Source organism: Chiloscyllium punctatum, chromosome 24 (assembly GCF_047496795.1).
Source record: "Chiloscyllium punctatum isolate Juve2018m chromosome 24, sChiPun1.3, whole genome shotgun sequence".
Taxonomy (NCBI): Eukaryota; Metazoa; Chordata; class Chondrichthyes; order Orectolobiformes; family Hemiscylliidae; genus Chiloscyllium; species Chiloscyllium punctatum.
Window position 1 is genome coordinate 85,383,654 of NC_092762.1, and position 18,081 is coordinate 85,401,734.

At 52.2% G+C, this 18,081-nt stretch overlaps 1 protein-coding gene across 1 annotated transcript in view; it reads left to right on the top strand.

Moving 5' to 3' along the window:
- Positions 1-9,530, top strand: part of LOC140494786 (uncharacterized) — a 309,123-nt gene extending 299,593 nt beyond the window's left edge. The window contains exons 6-8 of the mRNA XM_072594381.1: positions 465-576; positions 7,739-7,839; positions 8,299-9,530. Of these exons, the coding sequence (XP_072450482.1) occupies positions 465-576; positions 7,739-7,838 (212 nt within the window). The 3' untranslated portion in view covers position 7,839; positions 8,299-9,530. The remainder of the gene's footprint in view (positions 1-464; positions 577-7,738; positions 7,840-8,298) is intronic.
- The last annotated feature ends 8,551 nt before the right edge of the window (positions 9,531-18,081 follow it).

Genomic DNA, 18,081 nt, shown 5'->3' on the forward strand with positions numbered 1-18,081 from the left:
GGTTAGGTACATAGTAAAGCTCTCTCTACACTGTCCCCCATCAAACACTCCCAGGCAGGGACAGCACGGAGTTAGACACAGAGTAAGGCTCTCTCTACACTGCCCCCCATCAAACACTCCCAGGACTGGGACAGCACAAGGTTAGGTACATAGTAAAGCTCTCTCTACACTGTCCCCCATTAAACACTCCCAGGACAGGGACAGCACGGAGTTAGACACAGGAGGAAGCTAACCATCCTGATGATCTCACCATGGGAATGGATCTGTTTATAACATATTGTGTCTAATACAACTAAAACAACCAGAGGTAGCAATGGGAAACCCCATTTTTGGTAACAGCTGTACAAACAACTTGTTTTTTGATTTAGATCTGAACCCTTGCTCTCGGGGTGAAAGACATTAGTTTTTTTTTAAAAATGGTACCCCTTCTCAGTTCTCTCCATGTTGCTGGTTTTGTTGATTAGATGAAATCAAGAAATGCCAAGAACAATCTGCCCGATGTTACAGGGAGGAGCAGTTAATGAATAACAAACTGAACACAGCAGGAGAAGAGTTAAGGCAATGTCGGCTGGACAGGTGAGTGACAACAACAGCAACTTGCATTTATATAGCACCTTTCATTGTAGTAAATCATCTCAACAGGGGTGTTACAGGAACATTATTTAATAACATTTTGACTCTAAGACTTAAAGGAAATATTAAGACAAAAGCTTGGTTTGAAGGAATAGAAGAAAGAAAGGTAGAGAGGGGAAGGGGGTTAGAGAGAGGAAGGGGGTTAGAGAGAGGAAGGGGGTTAGAGAGGGGAAGGGGGGTTAGAGTGGTGAAGGGGGTTAGAGAGGGGGGTTAGAGGGGAAAGGAGGTTAGAGAGAGGAAGGGGGTTAGAGAGAGGAAGGGAGTTAGAGATGGGAAGAGGGTTAGAGAGGGGGGTTAGAGTGGTGAAGGGGGGTTAGAGTGGTGAAGGGGGTTAGAGGGGAAAGGGGGTTAGAGTGGTGAAGGGGGTTAGAGTGGTGAAGGGGGGTTAGAGTGGTGAAGGGGGTTAGAGTGGTGAAGGGGGTTAGAGGGGAAAGGGGGTTAGAGTGGTGAAGGGAGTTAGAGTGGTGAAGGGAGTTAGAGTGGTGAAGGGGGGTTAGAGTGGTGAAGGGGGTTAGAGGGGAAAGGGGGTTAGAGTGGTGAAGGGAGTTAGAGTGGTGAAGGGGGTTAGAGTGGTGAAGGGAGTTAGAGTGGTGAAGGGGGGTTAGAGTGGTGAAGGGGGTTAGAGGGGAAAGGGGGTTAGAGTGGTGAAGGGAGTTAGAGTGGTGAAGGGGGTTAGAGTGGTGAAGGGGGGTTAGAGTGGTGAAGGGAGGTTAGAGTGGTGAAGGGGGGTTAGAGGGGGAAGGGGGTTAGAGTGGTGAAGGGGGTTAGAGTGGTGAAGGGGGGTTAGAGGGGAAAGGGGGTTAGTGTGGTGAAGGGGGGTTAGAGTGGTGAAGGGGGGTTAGAGTGGTGAAGGGGGTTAGAGGGGAAAGGGGGTTAGAGTGGTGAAGGGAGTTAGAGTGGTGAAGGGGGTTAGAGTGGTGAAGGGGGGTTAGAGGGGGAAGGGGGTTAGAGTGGTGAAGGGGGTTAGAGTGGTGAAGGGGGGTTAGAGGGGAAAGGGGGTTAGTGTGGTGAAGGGGGGTTAGAGTGGTGAAGGGGGTTAGAGAGGGGGGTTAGAGGGGAAAGGAGGTTAGAGAGAGGAAGGGGGTTAGAGAGAGGAAGGGAGTTAGAGATGGGAAGAGGGTTAGAGAGGGGGGTTAGAGTGGTGAAGGGGGGTTAGAGTGGTGAAGGGGGTTAGAGGGGAAAGGGGGTTAGAGTGGTGAAGGGGGTTAGAGTGGTGAAGGGGGGTTAGAGTGGTGAAGGGGGTTAGAGTGGTGAAGGGGGGTTAGAGTGGTGAAGGGGGTTAGAGGGGAAAGGGGGTTAGAGTGGTGAAGGGAGTTAGAGTGGTGAAGGGAGTTAGAGTGGTGAAGGGGGGTTAGAGTGGTGAAGGGGGTTAGAGGGGAAAGGGGGTTAGAGTGGTGAAGGGGGTTAGAGTGGTGAAGGGGGGTTAGAGTGGTGAAGGGAGGTTAGAGTGGTGAAGGGGGGTTAGAGGGGGAAGGGGGTTAGAGTGGTGAAGGGGGTTAGAGTGGTGAAGGGGGGTTAGAGGGGAAAGGGGGTTAGTGTGGTGAAGGGGGGTTAGAGTGGTGAAGGGGGTTAGAGGGGAAAGGGGGTTAGAGTGGTGAAGGGAGTTAGAGTGGTGAAGGGGGTTAGAGTGGTGAAGGGGGGTTAGAGGGGGAAGGGGGTTAGAGTGGTGAAGGGGGTTAGAGTGGTGAAGGGGGGTTAGAGGGGAAAGGGGGTTAGTGTGGTGAAGGGGGGTTAGTGTGGTGAAGGGGGTTAGAGTGGTGAAGGGGGTTAGAGGGGAAAGGGAGTTAGAGTGGTGAAGGGAGTTAGAGTGGTGAAGGGGGTTAGAGTGGTGAAGGTGAAGGGGGGTTAGAGTGGTGAAGGGGGTTAGAGGGGAAAAGGGGTTAGAGGGGAAAGGGAGTTAGAGTGGTGAAGGGGGTTAGAGGGGGAAGGGGGTTAGAGGGGGAAGGGGGTTGGAGTGGTGAAGGGAGGTTAGAGGGGAAAGGGGGTTAAAGGGGGAAGGGGGTTAGAGTAGTGAAGGGGGATTAGAGTGGTGAAGGGGGTTAGAGTGGTGAAGGGGGTTGGAGAGGGAAGGGGGTTAGAGGGGGAAGGGGGTTAGAGTGGTGAAGGAGGTTAGAGTGGTGAAAGGAGGTTAGAGGGGTGAAGGAGGTTAGAGGGGAAAGGGGGTTAGAGGGGAAAGGGGGTTAGAGTGGTGAAGGGGGGTTAGAGTAGTGAAGGGGGGTTAGAGTGGTGAAGGGAGGTTAGAGTGGGAAGGGGATTAGAGTGGTGAAGAGGGTTAGAGTGGGAAGGGGATTAGAGGGGGAAGGGGGTTAGAGGGGAAATGGGGTTAGAGTGGGGGGGTTAGAGTGGTGAAGGGGGGAGAGTGGTGAAGGGGGGTTAGAGTGGTGAAGGGAGGTTAGAGTGGGAAGGGGATTAGAGGGGGAAGGGGGTTAGAGGGTGAAGGGGGTTAGAGTGGGGGGGTTAGAGTGGTGAAGGGGGGAGAGTGGTGAAGGGGGTTAGAGTGGTGAAGGGGGTTAGAGTGGTGAAGGAGGTTAGAGTGGGGGGTTAGAGTGGTGAAGGGGGGTAGAGAGGTGAAGGGGGGTTAGAGCGGTGAAGGAGGTTAGAGTGGTGAAGGGGGGGTAGAGAGGTGAAGTGGGGTAGAGAGGTGAAGGGGGGTAGAGCGGTGAAGGGGGGTAGAGTGGTGAAGGGGGGTAGAACGGTGAAGGGGGGTAGAGTGGTGAAGGGGGGTTAGAGCGGTGAAGGGGGGTTAGAGCGGTGAAGGGGGGTAGAGAGGTGAAGGGGGGGTTAGAGCGGTGAAGGGGGTTAGAGCGGTGAAGGGGGGTTAGAGCGGTGAAGGAGGTTAGAGTGGTGAAGGGGGTTAGAGCGGTGAAGGGGGGTTAGAGCGGTGAAGTGGGGTAGAGAGGTGAAGGGGGTTAGAGCGGTGAAGGGGGGTTAGAGCGGTGAAGGGGGGTAGAGTGGTGAAGGGGGGTAGAGCGGTGAAGGAGGTTAGAGTGGTGAAGGGGGTTAGAGCGGTGAAGGGGGGTTGAGAGGTGAAGGGGGTTAGAGCGGTGAAGGGGGGTTAGAGCGGTGAAGGGGGGTAGAGAGGTGAAGGGGGGTTAGAGTGGTGAAGGGGGGTTAGAGTGGTGAAGGGGGGTAGAGAGGTGAAGGGGGGTTAGAGCGGTGAAGGGGGGTAGAGAGGTGAAGGGGGTTAGAGCGGTGAAGGGGGGTTAGAGCGGTGAAGGGGGGTTAGAGCGGTGAAGAGGGGTAGAGAGGTGAAGGGGGGGTTAGAGCGGTGAAGGGGGTTAGAGCGGTGAAGGGGGGGTTAGAGCGGTGAAGGGGGTTAGAGCGGTGAAGGGGGGGTTAGAGCGGTGAAGGAGGTTGGACAAGCAATGCTGGAGCTTTGGACTGTTTGGTTATTAAAGTTTAGCAAAAAGTAAATCTAAGAATTTATGCTGCTGCCTATAAGTTAAGAGTTGAACATTTGTACAGCGTAAAGTGAGGTGATATGTTACAAAGAAATTTCTCCCAGAGGGAATTGAATATGTGGAATTCTATACCCGGGAGAGTTGTGGGGGTTAGATCACCGAGAGTACTTTAGAGGAATTAGATTCCAGAACAATCAGGGTTTTGTGGGTGATACAGGGTGAGATCACACTGCTCTTGTTGAATGGGAGAGGCGGGGCAGGGGGAGGGAGGGAGAATCTGAGGGGCTGACTGGCCTATTTCTTATATTTTAATAAATTCAGTATCTGAGGAGCTTGTAAGGTTTCAGTGCAAGTTACTTATCCCACTTATACCAGATGTAAAAGCAGACCTGACCCCAATCTCCCTGCTCCTTCTCTAACTGTCTTGAAGTTTTCTCCTTCCAACGTCAGTTTGAACCCTCTTTATTCCAAACATGATAATAATACAGTTCACTTTAATGGTCAAGTATTTGCTATTATCACCTTACTTTACAAAACCAGACACAGTCCACCTCCAAAACAGCCCGGCTCTACTCAGCCTTCAGTTTAATAAAGCCTCAGGATCAGTTGTTTTCCTGAAGTCATTATCAGTGCAGCTGTGGGAATAGAAAGGAGTATGTTCCACACGGCAGATATGCAACATCCAGGATAGTTAGTGCCTCCCACTCGTCCTATCAGAAATAAGGACATCAACCCTCCCTGATTCTTTATTACATTCTGATAAAATTCCTCATTCCTATGGAAACAAAGCCGCCTCAACTTACTGTACTGTTCTTTTCAGTTGGTTTAGTTTAGTTAGGCATCTTGTATTAGCCAGTGTCTTCCCTTTTAAGATTCCTTTTCTCATCTACTTCCTTCTTTCTGAACATCGATTGTACTTAAACAGCATTGAAATCTCAGTCATTGTAAGGAATAAAACAATACACACGCAAGTATTTAGATATTCCTGAGACGGCATTGTTTCGGTCTAACAGAAACAATTTCGAATGAAGTAATTATCCTAATCACCCCAAAAAAACCTAACAGAGCCCTGACAGCTGTAATCTTAAATAGCAATGATACAGCTTGGACACTCAGCCCTCAGTGCTCCAGGACTGAATGGGATGGGTGCGGAGATCACTGGGAGTGGAGGGTCACTGCAGATTACAGAGTCATGACAAAAGTATTTGAAAACTTGGATAAGAATTAGAAACATGAAACTGTCCAGCATCCAACATAGATCAGTGAGCAGAGGGGGTGCTGGGTGAACCAGACTCAAGAATTCGGGCGTCAGAAATTTGGATGAGGGTGGGAGGTGAGTAGTTAGCGAGAATACTGGAATTATCCATATCTTTATCACTTTAAAAGAGGGAAGCATTGCTGCCTCACAGCGCCAGGGACCTGGGTTCAATTCCAGCCTCGGGTGACTGTCTATGTGTGGAGTTTGCACATTCTCCCTGTGTCTGCGTGGGTTTTTCCGGGTGCTCCAGTTTCCCTCCCACAGTCCAAAGATATGCACGTTAAGTGGATTGGCCGTGGGAAATTGTCCTTTAGTGCTCAAGGATGTGCAGGTTAACTGGATTAAGTACGGTAAATGTGGGGTTACAGGGATAAGGTGGATGCTCTTCATAGGGTCGATACAGACTTGATGGGGCAAATGACCTCTGTATGTACTGTCAGGATTCTATGAAAAAATTAATTTTAGAACATAGAACAGTATAGCAAAGTACAGGCCCTTCGGCCTTGATATTGTGCCAATTTCTTATCCTACTCTAAGGTCAAACTAACCTTCAAACCCTTCATTTTACTATCATCCATGTGCCTATCCAAGAGTCGCTTAAATGACCCAATGTCTCTGACTCAACTACCACTGTTGGCAGTGTATTCCACGCACCCACCACTCTCTGTGTAAAGAACCTACCTCTGACATCTCCCCGAAACCTTCCTCCAATTACCTTCAAATTATGCCCCCTTGTGGTATCCATTTCTGTCCTGGGAAAAAGCCTCTCACTACTCACTTTATCTCTGCCTCTCCTCATCTTGTACACCTCTATCAAGCTGCCTCTCATCCTTCTTCATTCCAATGAAAAAACCTTAGCTCCCTCAGCCTTTCTTCATAAGACATGCCCTCCAGTCCAGACAGCATCCTGGTAAATCTCCTCTGCACCCTCTCTAAAGCTTCCTCAACCTTCCTATGATGAGGGACCAGAACTGAACACAACATTCCATGTGTGGTCTAACCAGGGCTTTATAGAGCTGCAACAAAACCTCACGGCCTTTAAACTCAATCCCCCCTACTCATGGAATTCAACACATCATATGTCTGTTTAACAACCCTATCAACTTGGGTGGCAACTTTGAGGGATCTGTGGACACGGACCCCAAGATCTCTCTGTTCCTCCACACTGCCAAGAATCCTGCCTTTAACCCTGTATTCTGCATTCAAATTTGACCTTCCAAAGTGAATCACTTCACACACGTTTCCAGGTTGAACTTCATCTGCCACTTCTCAGCCCAGTTCTGTATCCTGTCAATGTCTCGTTGCAACCTAAACAGTCCTCCACACTATCCACCACTCCACCACGTCATCAGCAAACATATTAACCCAGCTTCCACTTCCTCATCATTTTGGTCTTACTTCTTTACAGAAGGAGAGGTTATGAAAGTGTGGAATGAACTACCCAGAAGATAGAAATTGCTGGAAAAGCTCACCAGGTGTGGCAGCAACTGTGGAGAGAGAAATATTATTAACATTTTGAGTCCTTCTTCAGGGACTCAAAACATTAACTCTGTTTTTCTCCCCACAGATGCTGCCAGATGTGCTGAGTTTCTCCAGCACTTTGTTTTTAGTTTCAGATTTCCAGTTTTTAAAAAAGTTACTACTAAAGATAGTTGATCTGAACGTAATGGGAAGTTTGAGAGAAAGTTCAAGTAGAAACACGTTTACTGAATGGAAATTGGAAACAGTTTCAATGCGAAATTTCAAATGGGAATTGGAGAAATATTTGAAGTGGAATTATCTGCAGAAATAAACACGAGAAAGAACCCCATGAGAATGGGATGAATTGGAGAGCCCTGCTAAAGAGCCAGTGCAGACATGATGAGCTGAATGGCCTCCTTCTGTAGTGGAACATTTTATCTTAGAGAACAGGTAGGCAGATGTCATGAGATACTGCAGATGCTGGAGATTAGAGTCAAGATTAGAGTGGTGCTGGAAAAGCACAGCAGGTCAGGCAGCATCCGAGGAGCAGGAAAATCGATGTTTCAGGCAAAAGCCCTTCATCAGAAGGGAAATTGGTGTTTCGGGCAAAAATCCTGATGTACGACTTGTGCCTGAAATGTTGATTCTCCTGCTCCTCAGATGCTGCCTGATCTGCTGTGCTTTTCCAGCACCACTCTAGTCATGAGATACTTGCGTGTTCTGCCACTGGTCAGTTATGTCCCACTGGTCCTGCATGTCCTGATATATATGACCCTGTTCTTTATTGGATATCACTCATCAATTCCTGTCTATCATGTTTCTTTCATTGAGTTCATTAGTTCCACAACCAAAGCCTCTTCTGGTGACTATTGCCCTAAAGGGAAAAGGTTTTTCCCTGAATATATTCAAGGTTCTTTTTACTTTGTGCTGTCTGATAATGGCTTCTGTTCAGACCAAATCTTTCTAAAATATTATCCTCTTATAGAGATGGCTGCCAGAAACTGTCTGGCCAAGCGAGTAGAGTACATGGAATCCACACTGGCTTGATTGCTCTGTCCATCGCGTTTCTCAAATTACTGTGCTGAGGTAAGTGCTCCCACCAATTGCTGGTTCAAAGAATTAACTGTGGGAGAATGTTAAATGCCCATCGTTCTTTACTTGCTCTACTAGTGTCCAAGCTGGAGGAAATACAGTTCTTTTTCTCTGTCTTTTCTCTAACATTGGAGCCTGAAAGTTTGAAGTTCCTGTTAATCTGCAAATTTCTCAGGAATTAAACTCTGACTGACCTTAAGACTTAAAGCAATTTGACTCTGAATGACTCGATGAATTACCTCAAATAGACTCTGAATAGCATTGTGATTTGCTATAATGATTCCGACAGATCTCTTAATCCTTAATGGGAATTTGCTATATAATACAAGCAGGAACAAATGGAACTAATCAACTATTTCAAAGACATGAATTGATATAGACACAGACACGATGGGCTGATTGGCCTCCTTCAATAAGATTCCATGATTTAAAAGCTCGTTGTTTCTTTTTTAGGATCTGTACGTGGATGGGATTTGCCCTTTCTACAAGAAAAGAGAAAAAAAAAGATGCGTTTTCTGTACATTGTCAATCCAACACAAGGTGGAACAAATTTCAGAACGTGTATCATTGGCATTTCCATCTCAAAAACCATACGACCCAGTGTCTCACTGGAAACCCAATATCTCACTCCATACGTAGGAACCTAGGCATAAGGAGGAGTTAACTGGTAGGGGAATTCATTGGCAGACATTAATTAGTTTAACAATCTTACACAGGCGATTCTGCAAGCAATTAAATTCCAATTGATAGACCCAGAAAGGCCAGAGATGATGTAGAGGGGCAATGATGAAAAAATTTGTGAAACGTGTTTGTGATCACACCAGTCTCCACCATTGAGCGTGAATTATGTCAAGGCAAATCTCCCAGGGCTAAACACAAATCTGGTGCCTCTCGGGCAGTCTCTCGCATCTCAGTGCCTGCAAGTCACAGACACACTGTCCCCAACCAATTGCCCATTCTCTTGGAGATTGATGTTTCTTGGCCAATTCCTCCACTTTAACTCAATTTACTGATGGACTGACCCCTCCAGCACAGTCAGGAATGGACATTTTTACATCCTCCCCCAGAGGTCACCACTTACCTTTACCTCTTACTCACTTAACAACTCATCATCTAATTTCTGTTTTGTTAGGGTTCCCATTGACAGTGTACAAGGACCAACTTTAAATTAAAAGCGATTATGAAGAGCCCAGTTACCAACGGTCACTGAAAGGGTGAATTTAGTGTGTTCCATTCTGGTGATATACACCAGCATTAAAACACTGGCTTTGAATGCTTGCATTTTAATCACTGTTCCTAGCTCTTCAGATCACTTTGCTTTTCATATGTTCCATTTGTGTGAACCAGCTTTCACATGAACAATTCAGGACGGTGAACTTGCATAGGCTCCCCCTTTCCAACACATGGAATTTGGACCATAGGCCTGTTGTGAGGTGGAACAGGTTGCAATATGTTTAAGACTGGGCTAGGATCACTATTCCTCATCAGAAGTGATCACCCAGCCACTTAAACTATTCAACGGATTAAAATAACGGTGTTTGGATTGATAACGAAAACCCTACAAAATGCTGGCAGGGTCTCAGAAACTGGTTATCTATTGCTGGATCACCAGGAATTACAGATTCATCTTGTGGACTATGGAGTATGTTAAACACCGGGAAATAAATCATACAGCATTAAAAAAAGTACGCTTTTATTATTTTGCTTCAGCATTAGCTTGTTAGTTATAAAATAAAGAGAAATAATTTTTAAAATAAAAATCAGCTGCTTCATCACTTGAAGGTCACATAGTGAATGTATCAGTGAATTTATCCAACTGAAGCCAGGAATTCTCCAGGGATTGAGAACTGGCTGCTGGAAAAGTGAGTCCAGGACCTTTACATCATTGGAAATTACACTTTTAAAAGAAAACTGAATTGCTTGTGTTTTTTATTATTGGTGGAAAACCAGAATCATGAATTCAGTATAACTTGCAAAACAACTATGTACTTAAATAATTTGTATGTTTTGTATCTTGGAATAAAATAACTTCTCTGCTCTTCCTACCTTGTATTTTCCTCACATTACTGTCATACACCTGTCCTTGGTATTGGAAACCACTTGACAAGGGGAGTATTTACTGACTATTTCACAGCTTGCTTTTCCAACTTCATACATTTGTTGTCAGAACTGTTCAAGCTCAGGACCCAGGACAGATTCGAAATGGGATGTTTTCAGGCCCATTTCCAGACTCTTGATCACATAATCTAAACTGAGAGTTACTGTGCCACCATTAGGGAGCGCCGGTCTGTTGGAGGGTCTGCGTCTATTGTCTATTGTCTATTGGCTGGAACAGGATACTGATTGGGAATGATCAGCCATGATCATATTGAATGGCGGTGCAGGCTCGAAGGGCTGAATGGCCTACTCCTGCATCTATTGTCTATTGTCAATACTGAGGAAGTGCTGCACTGTCGGAGGGTCGGTGCTGAGGGAGCGTCGCCTTGTTAGAGGGTCAGTACTGGGGGAGTGCTGCGCTGTTGGAGGGTCAGTACTAAGGGAGTGCTGCACTGTTGGAGGGTCAGTACTGGGGGAGTGCTGCACTGTTGGAGGGTCAGTACTGGGGGAGTGCTGCACTGTTGGAGGGTCAGTACTGGGGGAGTGCTGCACTGTTGGAGGGTCAGTACTGGGGGAGTGCTGCGCTGTTGGAGGGTCAGTACTGGGGGAATGCTGCACTGTTGGAGTGTCAGTACTGGGGGAGTGCTGCACTGTTGGAGGGTCAGTACTGGGGGAGTGCTGCACTGTTGGAGGGTCAGTACTAAGGGAGTGCTGCGCTGTTGGAGGGTCAGTACTAAGGGAGTGCTGCGCTTTTGGAGGGTCAGTACTGGGGGAGTGCCGCACTGTTGGAGGGTCAGTACTGGGGGAGTGCTGCACTGTTGGAGGGTCAGTACTAAGGGAGTGCTGCGCTGTTGGAGGGTCAGTACTAAGGGAGTGCTGCGCTGTTGGAGGGTCAGTACTGGGGGAGTGCTGCACTGTTGGAGGGTCAGTACTGGGGGAGTGCTGCACTGTTGGAGGGTCAGTACTGGGGGAGTGCTGCACTGTTGGAGGGTCAGTACGGGGAGTGCTGCACTGTTGGAGGGTCAGTATTAGGGGAGTGCTGCGCTGTTGGAGGGTCAGTACTAAGGGAGTGCTGCGCTGTTGGAGGGTCAGTACTGGGGGAGTGCTGCACTGTTGGAGGGTCAGTACTGGGGGAGTGCTGCACTGTTGGAGGGTCAGTACTGGGGGAGTGCTGCACTGTTGGAGGGTCAGTACTGGGGGAGTGCTGCACTGTTGGAGGGTCAGTACTGGGGGAGTGCTGCACTGTTGGAGGGTCAGTACTGGGGGAGTGCTGCACTGTTGGAGGGTCAGTACAGGGGGAGTGCTGCACTGTTGGAGGATTAGTACTGGGGGAGTGCTGCACTGTTGGAGGATCAGTACTGGGGGAGTGCTGCACTGTTGGAGGGTCAGTACTGGGGGAGTGCTGCACTGTTGGAGGGTCAGTACTGGGGGAGTGCTGCACTGTTGGAGGGTCAGTACTAAGGGAGTGCTGCGCTGTTGGAGGGTCAGTACTGGGGGAGTGCTGCACTGTTGGAGGGTCAGTACTGGGGGAGTGCTGCACTGTTGGAGGGTCAGTACTGGGGGAGTGCTGCGCTGTTGGAGGGTCAGTACTGGGGGAATGCTGCACTGTTGGAGGGTCAGTACTGGGGGAATGCTGCACTGTTGGAGGGTCAGTACTGGGGGAGTGCTGCACTGTTGGAGGGTCAGTACTGGGGGAGTGCTGCACTGTTGGAGGGTCAGTACTAAGGGAGTGCTGCGCTGTTGGAGGGTCAGCACTAAGGGAGTGCTGCGCTTTTGGAGGGTCAGTACTGGGGGAGTGCTGCACTGTTGGAGGGTCAGTACTGGGGGAGTGCTGCACTGTTGGAGGGTCAGTACTAAGGGAGTGCTGCGCTGTTGGAGGGTCAGTACTAAGGGATTGCTGCGCTGTTGGAGGGTCAGTACTGGGGGAGTGCTGCACTGTTGGAGGGTCAGTATTGGGGGAGTGCTGCACTGTTGGAGGGTCAGTACTGGGGGAGTGCTGCACTGTTGGAGGGTCAGTACTGGGGGAGTGCTGCACTGTTGGAGGGTCAGTATTAGGGTAGTGCTGCGCTGTTGGAGGGTCAGTACTAAGGGAGTGCTGAGCTGTTGGAGGGTCAGTACTGGGGGAGTGCTGCACTGTTGGAGGGTCAGTACTGGGGGAGTGCTGCACTGTTGGAGGGTCAGTACTGGGGGAGTGCTGCACTGTTGGAGGGTCAGTACTGGGGGAGTGCTGCACTGTTGGAGGGTCAGTACTGGGGGAGTGCTGCACTGTTGGAGGGTCAGTACAGGGGGAGTGCTGCACTGTTGGAGGATCAGTACTGGGGGAGTGCTGCACTGTTGGAGGATCAGTACTGGGGGAGTGCTGCACTGTTGGAGGGTCAGTACTGGGGGAGTGCTGCACTGTTGGAGGGTCAGTACTGGGGGAGTGCTGCACTGTTGGAGGGTCAGTACTAAGGGAGTGCTGCGCTGTTGGAGGGTCAGTACTAAGGGAGTGCTGCGCTGTTGGAGGGTCAGTACTGGGGGAGTGCTGCACTGTTGGAGGGTCAGTACTGGGGGAGTGCTGCACTGTTGGAGGGTCAGTACTGGGGGAGTGCTGCACTGTTGGAGGGTCAGTACTAAGGGAGTGCTGCGCTGTTGGAGGGTCAGTACTGGGGGAGTGCTGCACTGTTGGAGGGTCAGTACTGGGGGAGTGCTGCGCTGTTGGAGGGTCAGTACTGGGGGAATGCTGCACTGTTGGAGGGTCAGTACTGGGGGAATGCTGCACTGTTGGAGGGTCAGTACTGGGGGAGTGCTGCACTGTTGGAGGGTCAGTACTGGGGGAGTGCTGCACTGTTGGAGGGTCAGTACTAAGGGAGTGCTGCGCTGTTGGAGGGTCAGCACTAAGGGAGTGCTGCGCTTTTGGAGGGTCAGTACTGGGGGAGTGCTGCACTGTTGGAGGGTCAGTACTGGGGGAGTGCTGCACTGTTGGAGGGTCAGTACTAAGGGAGTGCTGCGCTGTTGGAGGGTCAGGACTAAGGGATTGGTGCGCTGTTGGAGGGTCAGTACTGGGGGAGTGCTGCACTGTTGGAGGGTCAGTACTGGGGGAGTGCTGCACTGTTGGAGGGTCAGTACTGGGGGAGTGCTGCACTGTTGGAGGGTCAGTACTAAGGGAGTGCTGCGCTGTTGGAGGGTCAGTACTAAGGGAGTGCTGCGCTGTTGGAGGGTCAGCACTAAGGGAGTGCTGCGCTTTTGGAGGGTCAGTACTGGGGGAGTGCTGCACTGTTGGAGGGTCAGTACTGGGGGAGTGCTGCGCTGTTGGAGGGTCAGTACTGGGGGAATGCTGCACTGTTGGAGGGTCAGTACTGGGGGAATGCTGCACTGTTGGAGGGTCAGTACTGGGGGAGTGCTGCACTGTTGGAGGGTCAGTACTGGGGGAGTGCTGCACTGTTGGAGGGTCAGTACTAAGGGAGTGCTGCGCTGTTGGAGGGTCAGTACTAAGGGATTGCTGCGCTGTTGGAGGGTCAGTACTGGGGGAGTGCTGCACTGTTGGAGGGTCAGTATTGGGGGAGTGCTGCACTGTTGGAGGGTCAGTACTGGGGGAGTGCTGCACTGTTGGAGGGTCAGTACTGGGGGAGTGCTGCACTGTTGGAGGGTCAGTATTAGGGTAGTGCTGCGCTGTTGGAGGGTCAGTACTAAGGGAGTGCTGCGCTGTTGGAGGGTCAGTACTGGGGGAGTGCTGCACTGTTGGAGGGTCAGTACTGGGGGAGTGCTGCACTGTTGGAGGGTCAGTACTGGGGGAGTGCTGCACTGTTGGAGGGTCAGTACTGGGGGAGTGCTGCACTGTTGGAGGGTCAGTACTGGGGGAGTGCTGCACTGTTGGAGGGTCAGTACAGGGGGAGTGCTGCACTGTTGGAGGATCAGTACTGGGGGAGTGCTGCACTGTTGGAGGATCAGTACTGGGGGAGTGCTGCACTGTTGGAGGGTCAGTACTGGGGGAGTGCTGCACTGTTGGAGGGTCAGTACTGGGGGAGTGCTGCACTGTTGGAGGGTCAGTACTAAGGGAGTGCTGCGCTGTTGGAGGGTCAGTACTAAGGGAGTGCTGCGCTGTTGGAGGGTCAGTACTGGGGGAGTGCTGCACTGTTGGAGGGTCAGTACTGGGGGAGTGCTGCACTGTTGGAGGGTCAGTACTGGGGGAGTGCTGCACTGTTGGAGGGTCAGTACTAAGGGAGTGCTGCGCTGTTGGAGGGTCAGTACTGGGGGAGTGCTGCACTGTTGGAGGGTCAGTACTGGGGGAGTGCTGCGCTGTTGGAGGGTCAGTACTGGGGGAATGCTGCACTGTTGGAGGGTCAGTACTGGGGGAATGCTGCACTGTTGGAGGGTCAGTACTGGGGGAGTGCTGCACTCTTGGAGGGTCAGTACTGGGGGAGTGCTGCACTGTTGGAGGGTCAGTACTAAGGGAGTGCTGCGCTGTTGGAGGGTCAGCACTAAGGGAGTGCTGCGCTTTTGGAGGGTCAGTACTGGGGGAGTGCTGCACTGTTGGAGGGTCAGTACTGGGGGAGTGCTGCACTGTTGGAGGGTCAGTACTAAGGGAGTGCTGCGCTGTTGGAGGGTCAGGACTAAGGGATTGCTGCGCTGTTGGAGGGTCAGTACTGGGGGAGTGCTGCACTGTTGGAGGGTCAGTACTGGGGGAGTGCTGCACTGTTGGAGGGTCAGTACTGGGGGAGTGCTGCACTGTTGGAGGGTCAGTACTAAGGGAGTGCTGCGCTGTTGGAGGGTCAGCACTAAGGGAGTGCTGCGCTTTTGGAGGGTCAGTACTGGGGGAGTGCTGCACTGTTGGAGGGTCAGTACTGGGGGAGTGCTGCACTGTTGGAGGGTCAGTACTAAGGGAGTGCTGCGCTGTTGGAGGGTCAGGACTAAGGGATTGCTGCGCTGTTGGAGGGTCAGTACTGGGGGAGTGCTGCACTGTTGGAGGGTCAGTACTGGGGGAGTGCTGCACTGTTGGAGGGTCAGTACTGGGGGAGTGCTGCACTGTTGGAGGGTCAGTACAGGGGGAGTGCTGCACTGTTGGAGGATCAGTACTGGGGGAGTACTGCACTGTTGGAGGATCAGTACTGGGGGAGTGCTGCAATGTTGGAGGGTCAGTACTGGGGGAGTGCTGCACTGTTGGAGGGTCAGTACTGGGGGAGTGCTGCACTGTTGGAGGGTCAGTACTAAGGGAGTGCTGCGCTGTTGGAGGGTCAGTATTAGGGGAGTGCTGCGCTGTTGGAGGGTCAGTACTAAGGGAGTGCTGCGCTGTTGGAGGGTCAGTACTGGGGGAGTGCTGCACTGTTGGAGGGTCAGTACTGGGGGAGTGCTGCACTGTTGGAGGGTCAGTACTGGGGGAGTGCTGCACTGTTGGAGGGTCAGTACTGGGGGAGTGCTGCACTGTTGGAGGGTCAGTATTAGGGGAGTGCTGCACTGTTGGAGGGTCAGTACTGGGGGAGTGCTGCACTGTTGGAGGGTCAGTACTGGGGGAGTGCTGCACTGTTGGAGGGTCAGTATTAGGGGAGTGCTGCACTGTTGGAGGGTCAGTACTAAGGGAGTGCTGCGCTGTTGGAGGGTCAGTACTGGGGGAGTGCTGCACTGTTGGAGGGTCAGTACTGGGGGAGTGCTGCACTGTTGGAGGGTCAGTACTGGGGGAGTGCTGCACTGTTGGAGGGTCAGTACTGGGGGAGTGCTGCACTGTTGGAGGGTCAGTACTGGGGGAGTGCTGCACTGTTGGAGGGTCAGTACAGGGGGAGTGCTGCACTGTTGGAGGATTAGTACTGGGGGAGTGCTGCACTGTTGGAGGATCAGTACTGGGGGAGTGCTGCACTGTTGGAGGGTCAGTACTGGGGGAGTGCTGCACTGTTGGAGGGTCAGTACTGGGGGAGTGCTGCACTGTTGGAGGGTCAGTACTAAGGGAGTGCTGCGCTGTTGGAGGGTCAGTACTGGGGGAGCGCTGCACTGTTGGAGGGTCAGTACTGGGGGAGTGCTGCACTGTTGGAGGGTCAGTACTGGGGGAGTGCTGCGCTGTTGGAGGGTCAGTACTGGGGGAATGCTGCACTGTTGGAGGGTCAGTACTGGGGGAATGCTGCACTGTTGGAGGGTCAGTACTGGGGGAGTGCTGCACTGTTGGAGGGTCAGTACTGGGGGAGTGCTGCACTGTTGGAGGGTCAGTACTAAGGGAGTGCTGCGCTGTTGGAGGGTCAGCACTAAGGGAGTGCTGCGCTTTTGGAGGGTCAGTACTGGGGGAGTGCTGCACTGTTGGAGGGTCAGTACTGGGGGAGTGCTGCACTGTTGGAGGGTCAGTACTAAGGGAGTGCTGCGCTATTGGAGGGTCAGTACTAAGGGATTGCTGCGCTGTTGGAGGGTCAGTACTGGGGGAGTGCTGCACTGTTGGAGGGTCAGTACTGGGGGAGTGCTGCACTGTTGGAGGGTCAGTATTAGGGGAGTGCTGCGCTGTTGGAGGGTCAGTACTAAGGGAGTGCTGCGCTGTTGGAGGGTCAGTACTGGGGGAGTGCTGCACTGTTGGAGGGTCAGTACTGGGGGAGTGCTGCACTGTTGGAGGGTCAGTACTGGGGGAGTGCTGCACTGTTGGAGGGTCAGTACTGGGGGAGTGCTGCACTGTTGGAGGGTCAGTACTGGGGGAGTGCTGCACTGTTGGAGGGTCAGTACAGGGGGAGTGCTGCACTGTTGGAGGATCAGTACTGGGGGAGTGCTGCACTGTTGGAGGATCAGTACTGGGGGAGTGCTGCACTGTTGGAGGGTCAGTACTGGGGGAGTGCTGCACTGTTGGAGGGTCAGTACTGGGGGAGTGCTGCACTGTTGGAGGGTCAGTACTAAGGGAGTGCTGCGCTGTTGGAGGGTCAGTACTAAGGGAGTGCTGCGCTGTTGGAGGGTCAGTACTGGGGGAGTGCTGCACTGTTGGAGGGTCAGTACTGGGGGAGTGCTGCACTGTTGGAGGGTCAGTACTGGGGGAGTGCTGCACTGTTGGAGGGTCAGTACTAAGGGAGTGCTGCGCTGTTGGAGGGTCAGTACTGGGGGAGTGCTGCACTGTTGGAGGGTCAGTACTGGGGGAGTGCTGCGCTGTTGGAGGGTCAGTACTGGGGGAATGCTGCACTGTTGGAGGGTCAGTACTGGGGGAATGCTGCACTGTTGGAGGGTCAGTACTGGGGGAGTGCTGCACTGTTGGAGGGTCAGTACTGGGGGAGTGCTGCACTGTTGGAGGGTCAGTACTAAGGGAGTGCTGCGCTGTTGGAGGGTCAGCACTAAGGGAGTGCTGCGCTTTTGGAGGGTCAGTACTGGGGGAGTGCTGCACTGTTGGAGGGTCAGTACTGGGGGAGTGCTGCACTGTTGGAGGGTCAGTACTAAGGGAGTGCTGCGCTGTTGGAGGGTCAGGACTAAGGGATTGCTGCGCTGTTGGAGGGTCAGTACTGGGGGAGTGCTGCACTGTTGGAGGGTCAGTACTGGGGGAGTGCTGCACTGTTGGAGGGTCAGTACTGGGGGAGTGCTGCACTGTTGGAGGGTCAGTACTAAGGGAGTGCTGCGCTGTTGGAGGGTCAGCACTAAGGGAGTGCTGCGCTTTTGGAGGGTCAGTACTGGGGGAGTGCTGCACTGTTGGAGGGTCAGTACTGGGGGAGTGCTGCACTGTTGGAGGGTCAGTACTAAGGGAGTGCTGCGCTGTTGGAGGGTCAGGACTAAGGGATTGCTGCGCTGTTGGAGGGTCAGTACTGGGGGAGTGCTGCACTGTTGGAGGGTCAGTACTGGGGGAGTGCTGCACTGTTGGAGGGTCAGTACTGGGGGAGTGCTGCACTGTTGGAGGGTCAGTACAGGGGGAGTGCTGCACTGTTGGAGGATCAGTACTGGGGGAGTGCTGCACTGTTGGAGGATCAGTACTGGGGGAGTGCTGCACTGTTGGAGGGTCAGTACTGGGGGAGTGCTGCACTGTTGGAGGGTCAGTACTGGGGGAGTGCTGCACTGTTGGAGGGTCAGTACTAACGGAGTGCTGCGCTGTTGGAGGGTCAGTACTAAGGGAGTGCTGCGCTGTTGGAGGGTCAGTACTGGGGGAGTGCTGCACTGTTGGAGGGTCAGTACTGGGGGAGTGCTGCACTGTTGGAGGGTCAGTACTGGGGGAGTGCTGCA